Genomic DNA, 21,042 nt, shown 5'->3' with positions numbered 1-21,042 from the left:
CATCCAGCATGCTGTAATACAAGACATGCCTAATTGCTATGTGGTGGATAAATGGCTCAGAGCAATATCTTCACCAGGATAATTTTATTTGTTTTAGATTTTAGAAGTTTTTCTTTATATTTCTTAGATATGCTTAATCCATTATTTTCACAAACATCTGAAATGTTTGAAGGAACTTTCAATTTGAAAGAATTTAACTTAAAAATCATTTAACAGGGTCTGTTTTGCATCTTCATTGTAAATGCATTGTTTTTAACATTTACACCATGGTATTTTATAAAGTTGATAGCAATACGTTTTTAAATCTATAATATGGTATCTTATTCATCTTAGAAATTCCAAGCACTCCTTTTGGCTTTTACTCTTTTCTCTTTTTGTCCCACAATAATTAATCACATTATCAATGTCAGAAGCTTAAATTGCCCTTTTCACCATTAGACCTTTACAAATAATTGATGAATTGTATAAGTACATGATATGTTCATACACCTGAATCAAATCAGAAGTCATGTATGTTTTTATTTTTGTGTCCTTTCTTTATAAACAGTCTGAATTATAATTGACCCATTCAATTGTATTATCTTTTTAGTCTATTTGAAATAGACTAAAAAATGCCCAAATCTTGAGTGTATTACTTTACCCCTTATCTAGCAATGTTCATTGCTTAGGTAAGATTTGAAATTGCTTCAAAATAAATGTAAATAAAATAAACTAAATAAGCAACATCAAAGAACTACACTATGGTAGACCTAAATGTTTTTTTTTAATTATTATTTTTTATTATTTACAGGCATAATAAGAACTGCAGATATCTTGGACAGGGAATCTACCCCTCACTATTGGCTTACAGTTTATGCGACAGACTTGGGAGCTGTCCCTCTGGTTTCATGGACTGAGGTTTTCATTGAAGTGATGGATATTAACGACAACCCTCCTGAGTTTTCCCAGCCTGTTTACTTTGGTTCTGTCCTGGAGAATTCCCCCCAGGACAAATTCATTCTTCGGGTGGAGGCCAGCGATGCTGACATTGCCTCTGAAGGAAAACTCACCTTCCAGATCCTTGACACACAGCGAACATATTTCACAATCGGCTCCAAGACAGGTAAATTTGTCCCTCAACAGAAGATTGAAAAATAAACCCCAAAACAATCCCCCTAACTGAAAGGTGATCGGAATGCTACTCATCACTGACAGTCTAGATGAAAGGAAATCATTATTTTGTTTCCTTTAACAAAATCATCTCAGCATTATTTCTATACATAGTTTGATTCAACTAAATGTAATTTCCTTGCTTATTCTGAATTGCAGGATCCTGATGTAGGTACTTTAGGTGTCTGTATGTAGAGTTGACTTCCTTCTCACTGTACGGCTGTATATCCAAGGCATTTCAGCAGAAGTTACTGTTATACTCTTATTCTTGTGGCCAAGCCTTTGGCCCGAAATTGCTGTTTCTTTGCAAACTGTAATCTGGCTTCTGACTAACTTTTTTCATGGAGTGGACAGCTTGTCCAAAATATCAGTTGTTTCGTTTTTCTGTAATCTTGCAAACAATTATGGAGTCCCAAGGGTGTGCTGATGGGTCTGCACACACACAAATACTTTGAAAGGGTTTCCCCCTCATGGTTTCACACAAAGTGTCCTCTAGAGTGACTCATTTCAGGGGAAAAAAAGTGGTGAGAAGATCAGTTCTTTTGAAGCTTTGGCAAGTGTGTATGAGGTAACTGAAGTCAGGACTGATCCATCTAAAGTACATGACCATTTATGAGTTCTAAGCACCACCTGCATTTGAGCTTAGTGACGGCTGCTCAGCCTGGCCTTTAACTACCAGCAAATTAGAACAGCATTAACCTGTATCACAAGCCTCTACTTGTTTATCCCAAACTCCTAATCTTCGGGTTACTCAAACAGCCCCACCCTGCATGCTGACACTGAAGGAGTGTGCAGAGAAAAGAGCACTATAACATGGAGAAGACCATTTAACAACTGCACTTTAGAGAAATATTATATCATTCAAAAAGGTCTATTCAGCTGTTATTGAAATCATTGAGACAAATATTCATATAGTTAGTTAATTGATCTTTACAGTTTTTACAGTTTTTTTATGTTAGATAAGTCACTATTGTAAACATTGCTAATTCTATCTAATTACAGCCTGCAACATTTATGAAAGGTTGTGTAGCCAAGCTGCAATATTGAGATCATTATATTTCTTTTGTATTACATGGGCTGGATTTAAAGTAAAGATCATGGAGTACTTAACAGTATTCCCTGTAATTTAAAAAAGTTAGTGTTGCAATAAGCTTCAAGGGTAATCTTGCATGGTCAGCTATAGACAAAGATTTTTCACTTATGCTAGTTGTTTAAGTTAAGCCAAGTAATTGAGGAGGTGAGGATTTGTGGTTTTAGAATTGAGTATTGTAGTTTAGACACTTGGCTTTTTGTGCATTTTTCCACATTTTGAATGGGATTGGTGCTCAACTTTACTATTATATCTGTGACCATCAAAGGAAAGTCAAGACAAGTTAAAAAATCTTACAGTAATGTAAAAAATAAATTCACCTATAAAAAGAAGTCTTGGATATCATATTCCTAAGAAGTTGTTGAACAAGTATGAGAAATGTTTGTGTGACAAAAAAGAATATGCTCTGAGGAAACAATGCAGTGTTGGCATAAGTTTCATTATTTGGTGTCATTCTGTCCTTTAAGATCCCTGTTTATCTGGCAAATGTGGTTGGTTTCTCTCCATGTCAGAGCAAGAGAGAAAATGACTCATCCTACTGGGAAAGGAACAGAATTCTGTCTAAACGGTGTGTTTCAAAGTACATCTAATGTGGCCAAAACAGTGGACAATTATACATTTAATTTAATTTAGATAAAACTTCTTAAATCCAAATTATATTTTTAGTAATAAACTTAATTCTACAAACAAACGATAAAATAGATTTCTTGAAGTCATTATATCGTACCACATAGTAAGGCATAGCTGTGCAAACTAGAGAAGCTATAAAAACTACAAATACAATTATAGTATCTGTAAAGACATTTAAAAATGCTACAGAATATCCCATTTTCCAACATCAGGACTGATTTAATCAATCATGTTTTCATTAAACAATTCTTTAATTAAATAATTGAAATAAGGTAAATGCATTTTCTCAATTAAGGTCAAAATTATTTCTATAACATCCATGTGATATGAACAGAATTTATGCAAGAATTTGAATTTTGCTTTTATATAATAAGAATTAAAAAGTTTAATCATTTATGAAGTGAAAGTCATTACAATGGTCTTGAAATACTAAAATTAGTGTTTTCAAAACATTAGCAAATCTGTTAATAGAATGTAGACATTTTATTCAAAACACTCAAATAAAGGTCTGTGGATTTATTTCCAGTTGTTTGTGTTTCTAAGCCATTATTGAACATGCTGGCACTACAAGAAAGCCAAGTTTTTTTTTAATTTTAAGAATTTTACTATACTTTCAAAAATCAAAGAGAGAGTCCAAAAGATAATGAAATGGCATTAAAATTCAGAAAACCTTCTGTAGCCTCTTATAATCTCCCATGTTACTTTACTCTAAAACTGCATCTGAGTGGCATGCCATGGGGAAATCAATTTCAGGTAGAATCTTGACAGATACTGTACTTGTTAGTTCTAGTTTTCACAGGATAATCCCAGCCCCAGGAGCAGAGAATGAAATATTTCTGCTGTTGGGTTGCAGCACTTAGGAGAATTTGAAAATCTCTAAAAATGCCCTATATTTTTCCATCCATATATATGGAGGAAAGATCAAAACAAGCCAAAACTATAGTTCCAGGCATGTTGAATTCTTTTAAAGATAAAACACACTTTCTAATCTTAGTGAACAAAAGCACCTGCTTGTAGTTAAATTGGAGTCATAAATACTTGGGAGAGTTTGTTTTGATTGTTTTAAAGTCTAAATAATCCTGTTATATAGTTCCCCTATTATTCTGTGCAATTATGCCTGAAAGAGTTTATTGCGTCACAAGTAAAATGCAGCTGTCACACTTTCGTCTTTCAGCTTCCTTCAGCATAAACACGACTGTTTGCGATATAAAGCATCACAGATCTTGCTCAAAAAGATTAAAATATAGCATCTAAACAAGAAAAGGCTGCTATTTAATTTGTCGAAAATACAAGTCTTGCAAATGTGTCAGCAGGGGCTTAACTTATGCTTGCAGTACATTAGTTGGCTTTGATACTAGATCTGTCTTCTGACTCATGTCAAATTCACTTGCAAAGAATTGGATAACAATAAGTCTGGATCAAACATCTAAAAGCTGAGGGATTCTGTGTTTAGTGGATATAATCACACTGGCAGCCAGGCACATCCTAGTATCATATTATCATTCCATTCTCACCATTGCTAAAATAACCTATCTCTGACCCCTAGGTTTTTATACAGAGGTTCCGGAACCCATTGTCCCCTAATTCCTGATTTAGCACAAAATCCTGTTGTGATATGAATTTGATTTGAAATGTCAGCTGAGGACTTTCTCAGCTGTTCCTGCACAAAGACTGGAATTCTACCTTGAGGTTGCCAGCACTTTGTAGTGTAGGGAAAAAAAATGTAGTAAAAGTTAGATGGATAGGTTGAGGCACGTAGAAAGATGGGTGCTTTAACTCAGACTGAGGAACTCATTCATAATTGATGAGCTCCTCCCTATTTTTCTTTTCTGCTGTTTAGGAGTAATCAGCACTTCTGCACCGCTGGATCGAGAACAGAAAGCAGAGCATATCCTTGAGGTGAGTTTGCAGGCTTCTTTTTACACCCCAGAACCCTTAATTAATGGGCCTGTTCTAAAAGTATGATTTGCGAGTGCAAACAAATGATCTGAATGTTGCACGTTCCTTAAAAGACAAGGCTGCATATGCAAAATCAACAGAAAATTATATTGCAGAAAATATTGCAAAATTATAGATTTCAATATGCTGGAGGTATTTCATTTTTCCATATCATGTAGCCAGATATTAAGGTGTTCCTTCAACTAAAATGAATTTTTATTTTTGTCTAACCTCTAAACCTCAAGGTTTTAACAGTGCTCATGGGTACAAGGTATTTCCCAGACGAGAGAGAAATGTAATTATTGTTTTGCTGATGATGGGGTTCATGCACTCTGTTAATACATTTTATCTAACCCTAATTTGCAGTATTATGCAGCAAATGTGTTTGTATTATGCTCTGTGACTTTCACATACAAGTCACAACTGCTCCAGTTGTGCTATAATAAATATAGTTCCATTTCAATTAGTTGTTTTTTTGGTCACATATTTATTCATAGATGACATACGCAAATATTTAATATCTTAGTACAGCAACAGTGAATTTGTCTGAAACTGTTCTTTTGATATACTGACCCTTGCAGTGGTAGTTCAACATCAATTTGCATTAGTAGGTTTTCTACACATCAGTGAAGCATAATTAGCAAGTTTTTGACAAACTAGACAGGGCTTGCTGAAAATGATGTGATTTATATTGGTTGCTAAAAGGAGGACTTTTTAAATGAAATGTCATTGAAGAAAATAAGAGTGTCAAGCTGGAGCTGCCAAAGCGATGCTTGTGAGTGAACAGGTCGATTTTAAACACATGATTTTAAATATACTATTAATATTACATTATCCAAGTTGTGTAATCATTTCCACCACAAGCTGTTATAAACTAAATTTACTCATATTAAATGTAGCACTGTGAGCCCCCGGACACTATCCACCCAAATTCAGCCCCTGGTTGGTTGAAGTAAATATCTGCCAATTGCGTTCCAGCAGATATTAAGCAATGTCAAAGTTCAGCTATACCATAGAAATTCCAAAAGGCTGAACTTCAGGTGTTAGCTGGTCTGTTAGGTGTAGGCAAAGTTCAAATTTTTTTTTTAACCATTTGAATGGTCATGAACACAAAGGTAAACCTGTCAAAGCAAAAGCCTAACAGGAGTGGAGAGTGGAGAATGATTACTTGCAGGTATGCCCTGTTAAATCGGCCATGTTCTCTTGCAGGTCACAGTCTCAGACAATGGCAAGCCTCCCCTGCGCTCCACGGCCACTGTTATCATTCAAGTGCTGGATGTGAATGACAACAGCCCCCGCTTTGCCCACAAACTGTTTTATGTAAGGCTGCCAGAGCGCCAGGACGTGAGAGAACCGCAGGAAGTGTATAGAATGATTGCTCACGATGACGACGATGGGCCCAATGCCCGGGTCACCTATAGTCTTAAGGAAGATGGAGACAATACATTTTCCATTGATCCCATCACTGGGATTGTGTCCTCTGAGAGCATCTTTGGCTCGGGAGATTACAGCATCCTCACGGTACAGTTGTTTTCACTCATTGCCAGCGTGTTTTTACAGGGTCTTCTCTTCTTTTCCCTTAGACTGTCAAGTGGAATAAGCAAAAACAGAGGAAAACCAAACATCTTCACAGACATAGATAGATAAGGGAAGGGAAATTGATGAAACATGGAAATTTTATTTTAGATAAATGTAAATTATTCAGAAAACTGTGAATATTATTTTGGTGTAATCCTTAAGCATTTGTTACGATCTGTAAAATGTGCCACAAAAATCAGACTTTGCTATTAGAATCTTATCAATCCAAGGATATATAATGCACTGGGCAATGTAAGGCCATTCCAAGCAGGATCCTTTTCTTAGTGTGGCCTAAATGTGAGGTGAATATGTCAGTAAATTATGCTTAATTTCCCACTGTCGCCATCATGAGCCTGATGTAGCCTGTTCACTCATTACATTCCTCTGCCTCTTGCTGACAAATGTGTTATAAATATATATGCTTTTTCTTTTTATCTTTTGCTGCTTCAGATCAAAGCAACGGACAGTGGAAGTCCTAATAGGAGCTCTACATCTCGACTTGATGTTGAATGGATTCCCAAACCTGCCCCTACCTCTGAGATGCTGGCTTTTGATGAGCCTCACTTTAATTTTGCTGTCATGGAGACAGACCCTGTAACTCATATGGTCGGAATAATCAGCACAGAAATCACACAAAGCCTGCTTTGGTTCAACATTATAGGTAAGGAAGGCCTTTGTTAGAATATTCTCTACTTCTGTAGTGAGATAAAATACTTGTGCTTCTGCTTTGACTGACATCCAGCAAGCCCTGCAAAAAATAACAAATAACAAAATGATGTTATTATTAACAATTTTACTAATAATTAATGAGATTGTTCTCCTTCTCTCTTTTGAAAAAAGACACTGATATGTTTACCAATGTGTGGCTCCAGCAGTAATTATACTGTTTTACTTTTTGTGAAAAATACATTTGAAGGACATATATTAAATATTCTAAGAGAGAATAAGATTTCTAAGATAGCGTAAGAAGAGATGCTTAGATTTGTAAGTATGATTTTATATATTTCATCCAATTAACCAACATTTCCTGAATTGATATACTTCATACAGGTATATAGAGATACCATGTTTATTTTTCAAAATTGTAGCTCTCTATTTAAAAAAGACATTTTTTGCAATAATTCACTTTTTTCCAAAAGGCTGAGACATGGCCAAGAAAAAAAGCAAAATAAATTGATCAACTTTATCTTGCCATTCTCATTCTGAACAAGAACATACATTTTTTCATTAGGAAATGCAAATCAATCTCCACCTTCTAAATGTAGAAAGGTTTGCAAACTACAAGGGCCTGCTGGATTAATGCCTGAGATGCCTTTTCAGCCAGAGGGTATGACTTCTGTCAAATGAGAGCCTCAACATGTATGATCTGATAAGCCAGCATGGTACACAGGGGGCCCTGTGTTGATGGAACTGCCATCGTTCACTTAATGCTTGAAACTTGGGTGGTGTTTGTGGTTGGTTATTTAATGATCTGCCGGTGCTTGTCAAACAACAGGGTGGGGGAGAGATTTACTGGTGCAATCACCATCGCCCTCAAACTAAACTCTCAATTGTCCATTGAGTGCTGCAGCTCAGGAACTCTCCCTGCTGTTGTTCTGTTGTTTGTTGTAACCCCTGGTTAGCACCAGGAATTTTGTGTGAATGTGGAAAGTCGTGAAGGGTCCAGGTTTGTCACTACTGTGTACTGAAGTGTCTAAATAGCACAAATCCATTTGTCTAGGAACTAGACGGGAGGAATACTGCCTTTGTAAATATTACAGTTAATATTTCACAAACGAAAAAAAAAACATTCTTCTATCTGAAAAACAGAAATGTAGCCTAAATACATATTTAAATAAAAGTATTATCTGTTTAATGAAAATACATCATAATTTATAGTGTTCTTGATCTCCTTTTTAAAGTAATTTAAATTATTGGTACTGCAGTACACTTTTGCTTATATAAACTTATTCCATGTTCCAGTTTTTTTTTTAAATGCTTATGTGTCTTTAAAATGTAATTGACTAATTACTAATTGGCTAGTAAACATAACTCTGATAAGCACAGACAAGAATTTGCTGAAAAAAAGAAGTAGATGGTTTTGTACATGTATTCTTTGAGCTGTAGTGTTTAAAGACTTCTCTGCAAGTTTTCTAATCTGAGATTGAAGAGGCTTTGGCACAACCTAAGCATTGAGCAACTGTATGTTTGAGCAATGGAGATAATAGCTTGACTTTAACCTGTTTGGCTGTAGGAAGGTTGACCATACCTTGACCATTGGAATCCCTCCACCCCCCAGCTAAGTGGAAGGAGCTGCTGAAAGGGCTGAGATGGGGTTGGGGGAAGAGAGACAAAGTATGCTGGGAAGGGAGGGTTTTTTGTTTGTCGTCAATACCTATAGTAACCTGCAATAGTCTGTCATTTCAATAAGTAATGTGTATCCTGCTTCAGTAACGAAGAAGATCAAATTCTGTGATTTGATGAGAAACTACTACAAGTAATTTCAGTGTTACTTTCGTCACAAGGCGATCAGAAATATTTCCACTTTTACCTTACATTTAAAAAAAAATCAGTTTCTGATTTGTCTTTAGTTTATATATCCCAGTTTGGTTTCGCCATAGCAGTCAGTAACAAGGGCCCTTTAAAGCTAAACTGCTGAGTCTTCGAGAGCTGTATTTCTTAATAAACACCATCTGGGGGAGCAAGCACGACATCAGCCCCATAGGGAGCAACGTCTGTTCGAATGACTGTGCGGCCAAATGTTTCCTCTCAAACTATTGTGTGTTCATGTGGCTTATTTTCAAGCTGGGAGTCGTTTTGCTGTGACCTTGTATATTTCATTAACATATGTAGGGCAAGTAGTAATGAAGGATGCTTCATTGAATTGGTATTGACAGCTTATTTGTGCCTTGTGCTTTAGTGCAGATACAGGTGGGCAATCTTACATTCAATAAAGGCAGAAGTAATACAGATTTGATTATACAAACAGTACTACTACATAGGATACCTGTTCATGTACAGTAAATCACATTCTGTTCAGATGACATGCCTCAGATTCTCACATAGGACAGGGAGCGCTTTGACGCTAATTAGGTTCAAATTAGTAACAAGAAAGGAGTTTCGCAACCTATTTATGTGCCATGCAGTAGTTATAGAAATCTCGGCCTTTTTTCTGTAACCTAAGCTGATATTTTAATAGTATTTCAGTAGTTTCCTTGACCCAATTTTCAAGAAATTCAGTCTCTGGGGTTTAAGCCTCCAGTTCTGGTGTCCTTTCCCCTTGACTTTCTTGCTCGGATTCAAGCGAGTTAGAACTGTGAATATACTGTAATTTGTGAGACTGGTTTCAAGCCCTTCTCGTCCCTGTCAAGTGCTCTCTGGTATTTGAGCCGTTAAGAAAACCTTCCAGCAAGTGAAGGTAAACAATTTAGTTTGTAGTACTTTAGTAAACAAGCGTTCATAAAGCAGAAACGATTTAAAAATCTCAAAAGCATAACCAGCAAAGGTAGAAGAAAGTCCCCTTTTGTAACTATCCCCTTTCCTGCTTTTATTTTCTTAATTCCTTTTCTTTGGTTGTCAAAATATTTCGTGTTACTTCTCCAACTTCACAAAGCGTGCGCCGAGCATTCTTGTGGGTCTCGCTACATCCCGAGCCGCTGAGACTTGCGAATTGCCTGCTGACAGCTGTGCTGCCAGTGGCTGCAAGAGCTCAGGGGAAGTGAGAAATCTGTCATAAGGGCCACGGCTTTCAACACAATCCATGTTTTGTAGGTGGTGACAGCGAGAAGGAGTTTGACATAGAGAAAAACAGCGGGAGCATTGTTATTGCCAGACCATTGGATGCGGGAAAGAGGTCAAACTACAACCTGACTGTGAGAGTCACAGATGGAACCCAATCTATCAAAACACAGGTAACAACACCTCATTTGTACACCTGCGGTTGTATGTCTTTGTGTGCACGCATTCAGGGACATGTACATTTATGACAATTTTTTAAATAAGAAAACAAACCATGTAACTGAAAATCCTGTAATCTCATGGCCTGCATTTTTGTCAGTGATTTTATTAAACCGTACTTCAGACACCGATAAACAGAGCACATACAAATGGTTAAATGCCTGGAGTTCGTTGGAAGTTTGGTTTGTGCCAGCTTCAGAAAATAAGCAAGGATACAGATCAGCATACTATACATGCTTTCAGCGCCTTATGCTCTTCCATCTAGAAAAAGCCAGATTTCATATCCCAAGAAGATAATCAATTGTGTTTTCTTTTATTTGAATTAATTTTGTGTTACATGGCTTGTATGACATGAACAAAAAATATTTTTATGGTAAATCAAACATTTGTGTAAGTTCCGAATCCTGTATGTTGTATATGACAGCATTTAAATAATACACTTGATAGCCACTGTATTTAGATTACATATATATTTATGGGCAGCACAGCGATTAACATTGCTTGTCCACAGCATTGGGGCCCTGGGTTCATTTCTTGGAGTGCTATCTTTATGGAGATTGTATGTTTTCCCCGTGTTCACAATGGGTTTACTCTGGGTGCTCTGGTTTCCTCCCACAGTCCAGAGACACACTGGTAAATTAATGAAAATTGTCCCTGACATGTGTGTGTGTGTGTGTGTGTGTGTGTGTGTGTGTGTGTGTGTGTGTGTGTGTGTGTGTGTGTGTGTGTGTCTGTTGTGTCCTGTGACGAACTGGTGTCCCATCCAGTGTGTTTCCTGCCTTGCGCCTGTTGCTTGCTGGGATAGGCTCCAGGTCACTGTGACTCTTAATTGGAAAAGTGGTTACTGAAAGTGATGTGATGTGACATATTTTTATGTTTTAATTTATACAGTATATCACATATACTAAATAACACTGGGAATACTATCTCTAATGAAACTCTTTTAATTGCATATTACATGATAACAAAGTACATTCTGTATACTAAAACTGTGAGATGTGACACTACTAGGTTCTGTGTTTTTGAGACGATGGACAAAACTGAGGTACCTGGAGAAGCCCTGTGTGAACGTCACATAGAAAGGCGTGCCCAGACTGAAAATCAGATCCAGGACTCTAAAACTGTAAGACAGAAATGCTCAGCATGTGTCCACCAAGTTGTCCCAAAAGAACTAGGGCTATTTAAAAAGTCAAGCATTCAAGGATATGCAAAAGTCAGTTCTTATGGACAATTTCAGCATTACATCCATTGGATCAAAACTAATATTTTATTGGTTGATAATGATTTTAATGGTTGATTGTGCATGACACTCTTTTTTTGTGTCCTAATTTATTTTCTGTTTACTCCCCCCATTAACTGTAGTTACTGTGTTAAGAGAAAAGACGGTTCTCAGTTGGCCACATTGGAGGCCTGCTGTGGAGGGTTAGAGTTGTAGACTGCAAAGAAATTACCCTGCTTATTCATTTCGTTCTGCTGCCAGGCTTACATCCGTGTGGTGGACATCAACAAGCACAGACCTGAATTTCTCAAGAGCCAGTATGAGGTGAAGGTTCCAGAAGACACTGCCCCTTGGAAAGAGATCCTGCAGCTCAGTGCACAAGATAAGGATGGGAGCAGCAGCTTGGTCTACACCATTCAGAGCAGCATGACCCCAGCCAGTGTCAATTTCTTCAGCCTGAACCCCAACAGCGGGGCTCTTGTTCTGACGGAGAAGCTGGACTTTGAGACTCTGCCTGTTCACACTCTCACTGTGATGGTAGGTCGGCCTTTGGACCTGCAGCCTTTTTTGATATTGTAAAGAATTCTCACATCTCGAAAGTATTAACAGAGAGGACTTAAATTTAAAAAAGCAATTAAATGCTTTACCATTAATTGTGTGGTTAAAAAATAAATAAACCATTAAAAACATATGGCCATCCATACTATAACATCATTAACCTTTTAATAATAATCAGTTATCACTTATATAGTGCTTTTCTGGGCACTCCACTCAAAGCACTTTACAGTAATGGGGACTCCCCTCCACCACCGCAGCATCCGATGTGCAGCATCCTGGATGTGACGGCAGCCATAGTGCCCCAGTATTCTCTCCACACACCAGCTATCAGTGGGGAGGAGAACAGAATGATGAAGCCAATTTAAAGATGGGGATTATTACGAGGCCACGATTGGGAAAGGCTAATTTTACATTCACCTTAGTTGTATTAGCTATTTCCTGCGACCATATTTGTGATACTCATACTAAAGAAAAGTCTTTAGGCCTGACTGGATTGGTGCTGCAGGTTAATTGCAACAAAGCTCGTTTTTCATTGCTCCTTCAGGTGAGAGATCAGGAGATCCCAGTGAAGCGGAACTTTGTGAAAGTGGTTGTTCATGTGGAAGATTGCAATGACCATGCTCCTGCCTTCATGAGCTCACGATACGAAGGACGTGTCCTCAACATGGCTACAGCTGGGACAGAGGTGTTACAAGTCAAAGCTCTGGATAAAGACAAAGGGAGCAATGCAGAAATCATCTACACGTTTCTCTCCGGTAGATGCAGTGTGAACGTTAACAAATCATTATTCCTGCTGTACAGTTTGTTTTTTCTTTACACCTAAGTATTATTTGAGAGGATTCTTTGAGAGATAGTCAAGCTCTTTAACTGGAAAGACAATCATAATTGCTGCAATGAAACATTTGATTGTAGTTTTAAAGAATTAACCCAAGGACAGCACTCAGCATACAATATGCTGAAATGACACTCAGACATCTAATGCAGTTTTGATGACGCAGTTTTTAGACCTAAAAAACTGATTATGTTTGAGTTTTTTTCTAGTATGTCTTAGATTTTTATTTTTCATGCCTTAAAATACAGGTGGTGAGTTATTTATCTGTATTAGATGTTCGTTCTTTAATAATGAATAATAGGAGAACATTTTATATGTTAAAGGTATGGTGCACTACTCCAGTCCTGCAGCAACAGAAGGTTTCTGTTTTGTCTTTCCACCTGAACCCTTAATTACCTAATTAAACTAATTATTTGCTTAACTGGGCATATATCATACCAATGTATGGTTAATACATTAAGAATAACTGAATTGTTTTGATTGATGCAGTAAGAAATTTGAGGACTCTTGGGGCAAATATAATAGGAATATGATAGCCATTTGGATTGTTACATTCTTTCGTTGGGAGATGGACATCTGCATTAAATAACCTATTTTTAAAAAAAACACAATTTGCTTTCCTTGCAAACTGTATTCATTTAGGTGAACACGAAGATTAGTCAGATATAATAGGATTATATCTGTTTCATCAATGAAAGTGTCGTTCATCCGATTGGATGATGGCAAATAGTCAGCCTGCATCAGTGTGAGAGCTAAAGCATTAATCTCTTCTACTTTTTTGTATTTGTTTAAACAAAGGTGAAAAGCTTATAGGTATTATAAAGTAATACAATTTTGCTTAACGTAAGTCAATTGAAATGTCCTTCAGAAGGATTCAGTTTTTGAGTCTGACCTGTTAATTCGGCTTTGCTTGGGCTTTTTTCGAAGTCTTTCTAGTATATGTTTTAGAATTTTGTTTTTATGCTTTAAAATATGGGTGGTATCAATTTATTCTTGTAAGTTCTTAAATTGTTTATACTGACTTAACATAAAGACATGGATATATCTGCAGAATGAAGTAAAATAGAATTATATATTTTTTTAAATACATCATGTTTTCTTTTGCTTTCTAGGAAACACTGATGGTGCTTTTGCTATTGACCCAAAGACTGGAAGAATCACAGTGGCAAAGCCCTTAGATAACCTTCCACAAGAAAACTACCAAATCACAGTGGGAGCCACCGACCAGGGCTTTCCACAACGCAGTGACGTCAGCACTGTAGTCATTCACATCAACCTTTCTGTCGAAACCCCACCCAGATTCCTCATCAATGAGTATTTTGCAGAAATTAGTGAAGCAGCACCTGTGGGATCGCCAGTGACTACAGTGTCAGCATCCAGCCCCTCAGGTGTACGATATCAAATTAAAGATGGAGACCCCAATGGGACTTTTCAGATAAACAGTTTCTCAGGAGTGCTTTCCACCCAAAAAGCTTTGGATTTTGAGAAAAATTCTTCTTATCAGCTTGAAATCAGAGGTTCCACACTGTCCGGGACCTTTTCTGACACGATTGTTTTTGTGTATGTGATTGATGAGAATGACAACGCACCCTATTTTCTCCGGGAAGAGTTCATAGGTCAGATCAGTGAGTCTGCTCACGAGAACAGCATGGTGATGGGTGAGTTAAACACACCTTTAGTCATTCAAGCCACTGATGCTGACAAGGATTCAAATGCTCTTTTGGTTTATCAAATCCTTGAGCCAGAAGTGCAGAAGGTCTTCAGAATTGAACCCAGCATGGGGACTCTCTTCCTGACATCCAGTGTGGATTTTGAAGTTACTTCAGAATTTCAATTCAGTGTGCAAGTCCATGACTCTGGGGAACCTCCACTTTATGCATCTAAACCATCGAAGGTGACGGTGCGTGTCCTTGACATTAATGACTGTCCCCCCAAATTTTTGAAACAACAATATGAATCTTCTCTCATATTACCTGCTTTTCAAGGGATGGAAGTTATAAAAGTGTCGGCAAGCGATGCCGATTCAGATGTTATATACAGCATCAATGAAGGGAATGTTAACAATGCTTTCGCTATTCATCCTAGCAGTGGCCTCATCACAGTGAATAATGCTTCCAACCTCAGACAGAACTATCAGCTTTTTGTAAAAGCCTCTGATGGACTGTACAAAGACACAGCTCTTATTAAAGTCAACTTCACCAGCATTACAGGGCATGGTCTTGTGTTTCAGAGCAAGTTCTACGTGGCCACTGTTTCTGAGAACAGTACATCTGTTAAAACTTTGCTTGTAGTGAGAGCCTCTGGGAGCTATTTGAATGAGCCTTTGATCTACTCAGTTTCAAACTCAGATGGGATGTTTTCAGTCATCCCAACTTCTGGGGTTCTGGAAACAACAGGCATTCCCTTCGATAGGGAGAGGCAAGACGTATATGATGTGGCTGTTGAGGTCAGGGATGCCAGAGATCCTCCCAGGAGAGCCCTCACCTATGTGAAGGTGTATGTAGATGATATCAATGATAACGCACCAGAGTTCTTAAACTTACCTTATGCTGTAACTGTCCAGGATGATGCAGATCCAGGGGATGTGCTGTTTCAGGTCACGGCAACAGACAAAGATCTTGGAGAAAATGGAGCTGTCATGTTCTCTCTTCAAGATGATTTTGACCTCTTCAGAATTGATCCTTATCTTGGGGATGTATCCCTTCAGCGATCCCTTGACTTTGAATCTATGAATAAGTATGTTCTCACAGTAATAGCGAGTGATGTGGGTGACCCAAGCTTGACATCTGAAGCAGAGCTTATTGTTCAAGTGAGAAACAGGTCCAATCCAATATTTCAGAGGCTTCATTACCTATTGAATATTCCTGAAAACATTTCCCCTTTCACAACAATCTTGCATGTACAAGCTAGGAATCCTGAAGGTTATCGTCTGATTTACAATCTAGTAGAAGAAAATGCTTCAAAAAACTTTCATATTGACTTTAAAACTGGTGTTCTAAGTGTCACCGACTTTTTGGATTACGAGGCCCAAACTAAACACACTTTTACCGTTAGGGCCACAGATTCAGTGACAGGGACTTACTCTGAAGCTACAGTTGATATTGAAATTGAAGATATTAATGATAACCCTCCAGTGTTCCAGCAGAAGACTTACACAGCTCATGTGTCAGAGGGATCACCTATTGGCACTTCAGTAATACAGGTTTCTGCCACCGATAAGGACTCAGGAAAGAATAAAGCAATATTATATCAAATAGTGGAGACAGGTCAAAATGATAACACTTTCTTCAGTGTTGATGCTCTTACTGGGCTTGTAGTAACAACACATGAACTGGATTATGAAACCACTCAACAATTTCATTTAAAAATCAGGGCTATAGATAATGGAGTGCCTCCACTGAGCAGTGAAGCTTTCATTGTTGTAAACGTTTCGGATGTCAATGATAACCCCCCAGCATTTAACCAAGCCCAATATGATGCTGCTCTAAATGAAATGGCTATGTGTGGCCATATCGTAATCAAGGTCCAAGCTTCTGATCCTGATAGCATAAATGCCGACAATCTAGAGTACATGATACTATCAGGCAACAATGACCGGCATTTCGCCATCAATCATTCCTCAGGTATTATCTCATTTTCCAATGTTTGCAAGAGAAGCTTAGATCCTTTTTACAACCTCACAATTGCTGTGTCAGATGGCGTATTCAAAAGAACAGCACCAGTTAACATCAACATGATGAATATTAACAAGCACAGCCCACACTTTGAGCAAAATATGTATGAAGCTGAGCTAGCTGAGAATGCTGAAGCTGGGACGCAGGTTATTAGACTAGCTGCTATAGACCCTGATGATGGGCCTTACGGTAGTGTTGACTACACAATTATTAACAAACTGGCTGATGAAAAATTTTCAATAGACAAGAATGGTCAGATAGTGACAACTCAGGCCCTCGACAGGGAAAACCCAACCCAGAGAGTCATTGCTATCAAGGTTATGGCCAAAGATGGAGGAGGAAAAGTTGCCTTTTGTACTGTTAAAATCATACTGACTGATGAGAATGACAATGCTCCCCAGTTCAAAGCCTCAGAATATCAGGTCTCAATTCAGTCCTCTTTGAGCAAAGGCTCTCCTGTCATTCAGATTATGGCTTATGATGCAGATGAAGGCAAGAACGCCGATGTCACTTACACTGTTGATGAAGCAGAGGAAGTCACTGAGGATATTATTGAAATTAATCCTTTCACTGGAGTTATCAGTGTCAAAGAAAGCCTCGTTGGCCTGGAAAATAAGATTTTTAATTTCAAAGTCAAAGCTCGAGATGGGGGTTCTCCTTACTACAACTCCAGTGTGCCTGTCCAACTTAATGTTGTTCCCTCTGAAGTGACTTTGCCACAGTTTTCTGAGCCTCTTTACACCTTTTCAGCATCAGAAGATATACCTGTTGGTTCAGAGGTTGGGACAATAAAGGCAGATGCTGATATCCCTCTAATATATAGTTTGGTGGAAGGCAACACTGTGGAAAGTAATAAAGAAAGAGTCTTTGCTGTGGACAGTGATAGTGGGACACTTCTAGTGCAGAAGAGTATTGACCACGAGAAAACCAATTGGTACCAAATTGACGTCATGGCACAATGTAATCATAATGGAACTGATGTTGCTTCAATAGTGTCTGTGAGTATCCAGGTCCAGGATGTAAATGATAACAGTCCTGTGTTTGAAGCTGACCCTTACAGAGCTTTTCTCACAGAAAATATGCCTGCTGGAACCACTGTCATTCAGGTGACGGCCATTGATCCGGACACTGACACAAACGGACAAGTTTCCTATAGGCTGGAGTCTGAATCTGACAGCATCAACGATGTCTTTATGATTGATAATGAAAGTGGGTGGATCACCACCTTGAAAGAAACTGACTGTGAAACCGACGGTTTCTACGTGTTCCATGTTGTTGCCACGGATCATGGAGGGAAGGTCAAACTGTCCTCTTCGGCCCTGGTGAATGTGACCATTACGGATGAGAATGACAGCCCGCCAGTGTTCACCGAAGAGGTGTACCAAGGATCTGTTGTTGAAAACAGCCCTCCTGGGGAAGACATTACTACAGTGAGCACTACAGATGCAGATGTATCAGAGGCCAACAGACAGGTTACATGTTACATAACAGGTAAGTTTCCTTTTTGATATTTTCTTTAGATTTATGAAAAATCAAAAACAAGAGGCAATAAGCAAAAAACTAAAAAGAAAATACAAGAAAAGAATAACTGTCATTGGCCTCAACCCTGGATTTATTAATCAAGTCATCATATTGGAAAGTTATAGGGAACATACCAGCATTTTTTCAGGTATACTTTACTAATTAATTTGGTTCATATGCAAAGTGCATATATCAGCAACTTAACTGATTAATGAAGTTCTGTGCAAATCACATGTTCATATGTTATGCACTAAGATCTAATGGTAACAATTTTTATGAGTTTTATGGTAGCACATTTACCAAAATAGGTTAAAATGTACAGGAAAGAGGTCCATAACAGTTTAAAATGGCCAACAACTGGACCTTAACATCATTAATATTAAGAAACACTACTAAAACGAGTGAAATAATTTTTGTGATGTTTTGTTGGGAAATGTAATAGAGGCCCTACTGGTTAACCTAAAGATCATTGCAAATTGACATGACACAGAGCAGTCAGAGTCAAGTAGAGTATAAATCACAGTTCTTACATAAAACAGCTCTGCCCCTGTGCTTAAAGTTGGAATAACTGAGGTAAAACCTAACCTCTCCATTTAGTTTTCAGACTGTGAGATGTATTTCTCAGAATAAAAATCTGTTCCCCATGTTTAATCTTCTCATTGATTGACATCTTCATTAACACTTAAAAGCGAATAATCGTTATACCTAGAATATATTTATCAAGATGGTATCATTTTAATTAGTTAACATACAGTATATTTGTTTAGGTTATTTTAAAGAGGATATAAACTACTGTATGCACTGTATAACATAATAATTTTCTAACCCTTATTATCCAGTATAGGGTCGCTGGAAACCAGAGCCTATCCTGGCAAACAACGGGTACAAGGCAGGATACACCCTGGATGGGATGTCAGTCCATCACAGGGCACACACAGATAGAAACACACACACATTCACTCCCGCCAGGTTTTACAGAATTAAATTAACATACCTGCATGTCTGTTGGAGGAAACCAGAGCACCCAGTGCAAACCCATATGAACACGGAGAAAACGTACAATTTCACACAGATAGCACCCCAGGAATTAAACCCAAGGCCCCAGTAGTAGGAGGCTGCAATGCTAACCAGTGTGCCACCATGAAGCCCAGGAGACGACATGCTGTGCTCAATATTCTGAAAGTGAATTCAGAAACTCCTAATGAATCCCAATTGGTCCTCTCTGTTTGTGTCCAGATGGGGACCCCCTGGGACAGTTTTCTATGGAGCAAAATGGACAAGAATGGAAGGTGAAGCTAAAGGACACAGTTGACAGAGAAGTGAAAGAAAAATATACACTGAAGATCACAGCAACGGATGGAAGGTTTCAGGCCTTTTCTACAGTAGAGATTCATGTTCTTGATATCAATGACAACAGCCCTCAGTGTGAACAGGTAACCCACATCTCCATCCAATGCATGTTCTAAAATATGACTGCTCACATCCAGATTAATGGATTAAATGTTTTTAATAATTCTGCTTTCAATTATTTTTTATTTGGTGAGATTATTATTAATATAATAATATATTATATTAATATATTTAAAGTCATGTAATTTCATTACAGTTCTTTGCAAAAGTTCTGTAATTTGCATTTGGATATAAACAAAGTTGCTTAAAATACAAATATATATATTTAAAAGTATTAAAGTAGTACCATACCATGTCCCTTTTATATGTTTAATAACAATTTAGGTTTTGTAAATGTCACTTTGTAGTTTATGTAGTCTCAATGAATCTATTTATACATCAAATATATATTAGAACTGATTTACTGATTAGAACAATATGAGCTTTGTAAACAGGCAATTAATCATGTAGTAGTCATGCCAGTTAATTCCAAACAGGATATTCTCACTCCATTAACACATCAATTTTAGCACATTACACAACACAGAAAAATAAATATTGGAACTGGAACAAAAAACTCATTGTTTCAGTCTCTGATATTTGCTTTGTTTTAAACAACTTGTTAACTACTGCACAGTATGTTCTGTCTTTATGGGGGGGATAAGGAGCTCACCCACTTCAAGTTCTCTCTTCAAAGTAAATTGCTGTTTTTGCTTTTTCTCTCCCTTAAATGATTCTAATCCTAAAACTGCACTGACTTTGCATTGGTTTATTTTGTTAAACTGGGAAAGAGACATTTCTTTAATCATTTCAATACACTGTGTTATTGTACAAAAGGGAAATGATTATTAAACTAAATTATCATATTTTTTTGAATATTTGTGATTTCTGAAAGGCTTAATATAAGGTGGCTGAGGTATTTGTTTTTAGTAAGTTCTTTGTTCACTCTACTCTGCTGTAGCTGTTGTATACTGAGGTCGTACCAGAGAATTCTCCATCAAGACTCTTCATACTAAAAGTTTCAGCGAAGGATCCAGACCTTGGTACCAATGGACAAGTTGTTTTTACTCTTCACGGTCCCAGCGCAGAAAAGTTCCATCTCGACCCCCTGACCGGTGAGACAAGGCTTTCATTTAGAGTTGCTATGTACCGCCTTCCATTCTCCGAAAAGTGATAAGATAGCATCTGTCTTCCTGCAAATTTGTGTTGGAGTGCTCAGATAATGCTAACACAATGAAAGCTGTATCCTGCTGAGAAAGGTCTTTATGTTTTGGATTTCTCTTCTTGTTTTCACATTTTGATTCACAAGTATTTCCTGTCTCATCAATCATGCTTTATTATTGTAGATCATATCTCCCTTTCACAACTTTATATGTTGTCCAAAACTATGGACCCCCACATGTATGCTAGGGTTATTTTATTTTTAAACTTGTTCAATCATTAGAACAATAGATTAACAGGGTATCTTAATGTTTTGCTTTGAGTACAATTAGGAGAATAATTGTTTAAATTGCTTATATTAATAATA

General features: G+C 37.5%; 1 protein-coding gene across 2 annotated transcripts in view; it reads left to right on the top strand.

The window, feature by feature from the left end:
• The window catches only part of fat2 (FAT atypical cadherin 2), a 59,247-nt gene that overhangs the window by 10,751 nt on the left and 27,454 nt on the right, over window positions 1-21,042 (top strand). For both annotated transcript variants that reach the window (XM_088604580.1, XM_088604581.1), the window contains exons 3-12: window positions 791-1,102; window positions 4,710-4,768; window positions 6,017-6,328; window positions 6,836-7,046; window positions 10,136-10,275; window positions 11,802-12,077; window positions 12,643-12,853; window positions 14,043-18,095; window positions 19,362-19,558; window positions 20,476-20,629. In XM_088604580.1, coding sequence (XP_088460706.1) covers window positions 791-1,102; window positions 4,710-4,768; window positions 6,017-6,328; window positions 6,836-7,046; window positions 10,136-10,275; window positions 11,802-12,077; window positions 12,643-12,853; window positions 14,043-18,095; window positions 19,362-19,558; window positions 20,476-20,629 — 5,925 coding nt within the window. The remainder of the gene's footprint in view (window positions 1-790; window positions 1,103-4,709; window positions 4,769-6,016; window positions 6,329-6,835; window positions 7,047-10,135; window positions 10,276-11,801; window positions 12,078-12,642; window positions 12,854-14,042; window positions 18,096-19,361; window positions 19,559-20,475; window positions 20,630-21,042) is intronic.

Source organism: Lepisosteus platostomus, chromosome 13, assembly GCF_059453375.1.
Source record: "Lepisosteus platostomus isolate fLepPlt1 chromosome 13, fLepPlt1.hap1, whole genome shotgun sequence".
Taxonomy (NCBI): Eukaryota; Metazoa; Chordata; class Actinopteri; order Semionotiformes; family Lepisosteidae; genus Lepisosteus; species Lepisosteus platostomus.
Note: the sequence above shows the minus strand (reverse complement) of the source record. Positions and strands in the feature narration are given on the sequence as shown.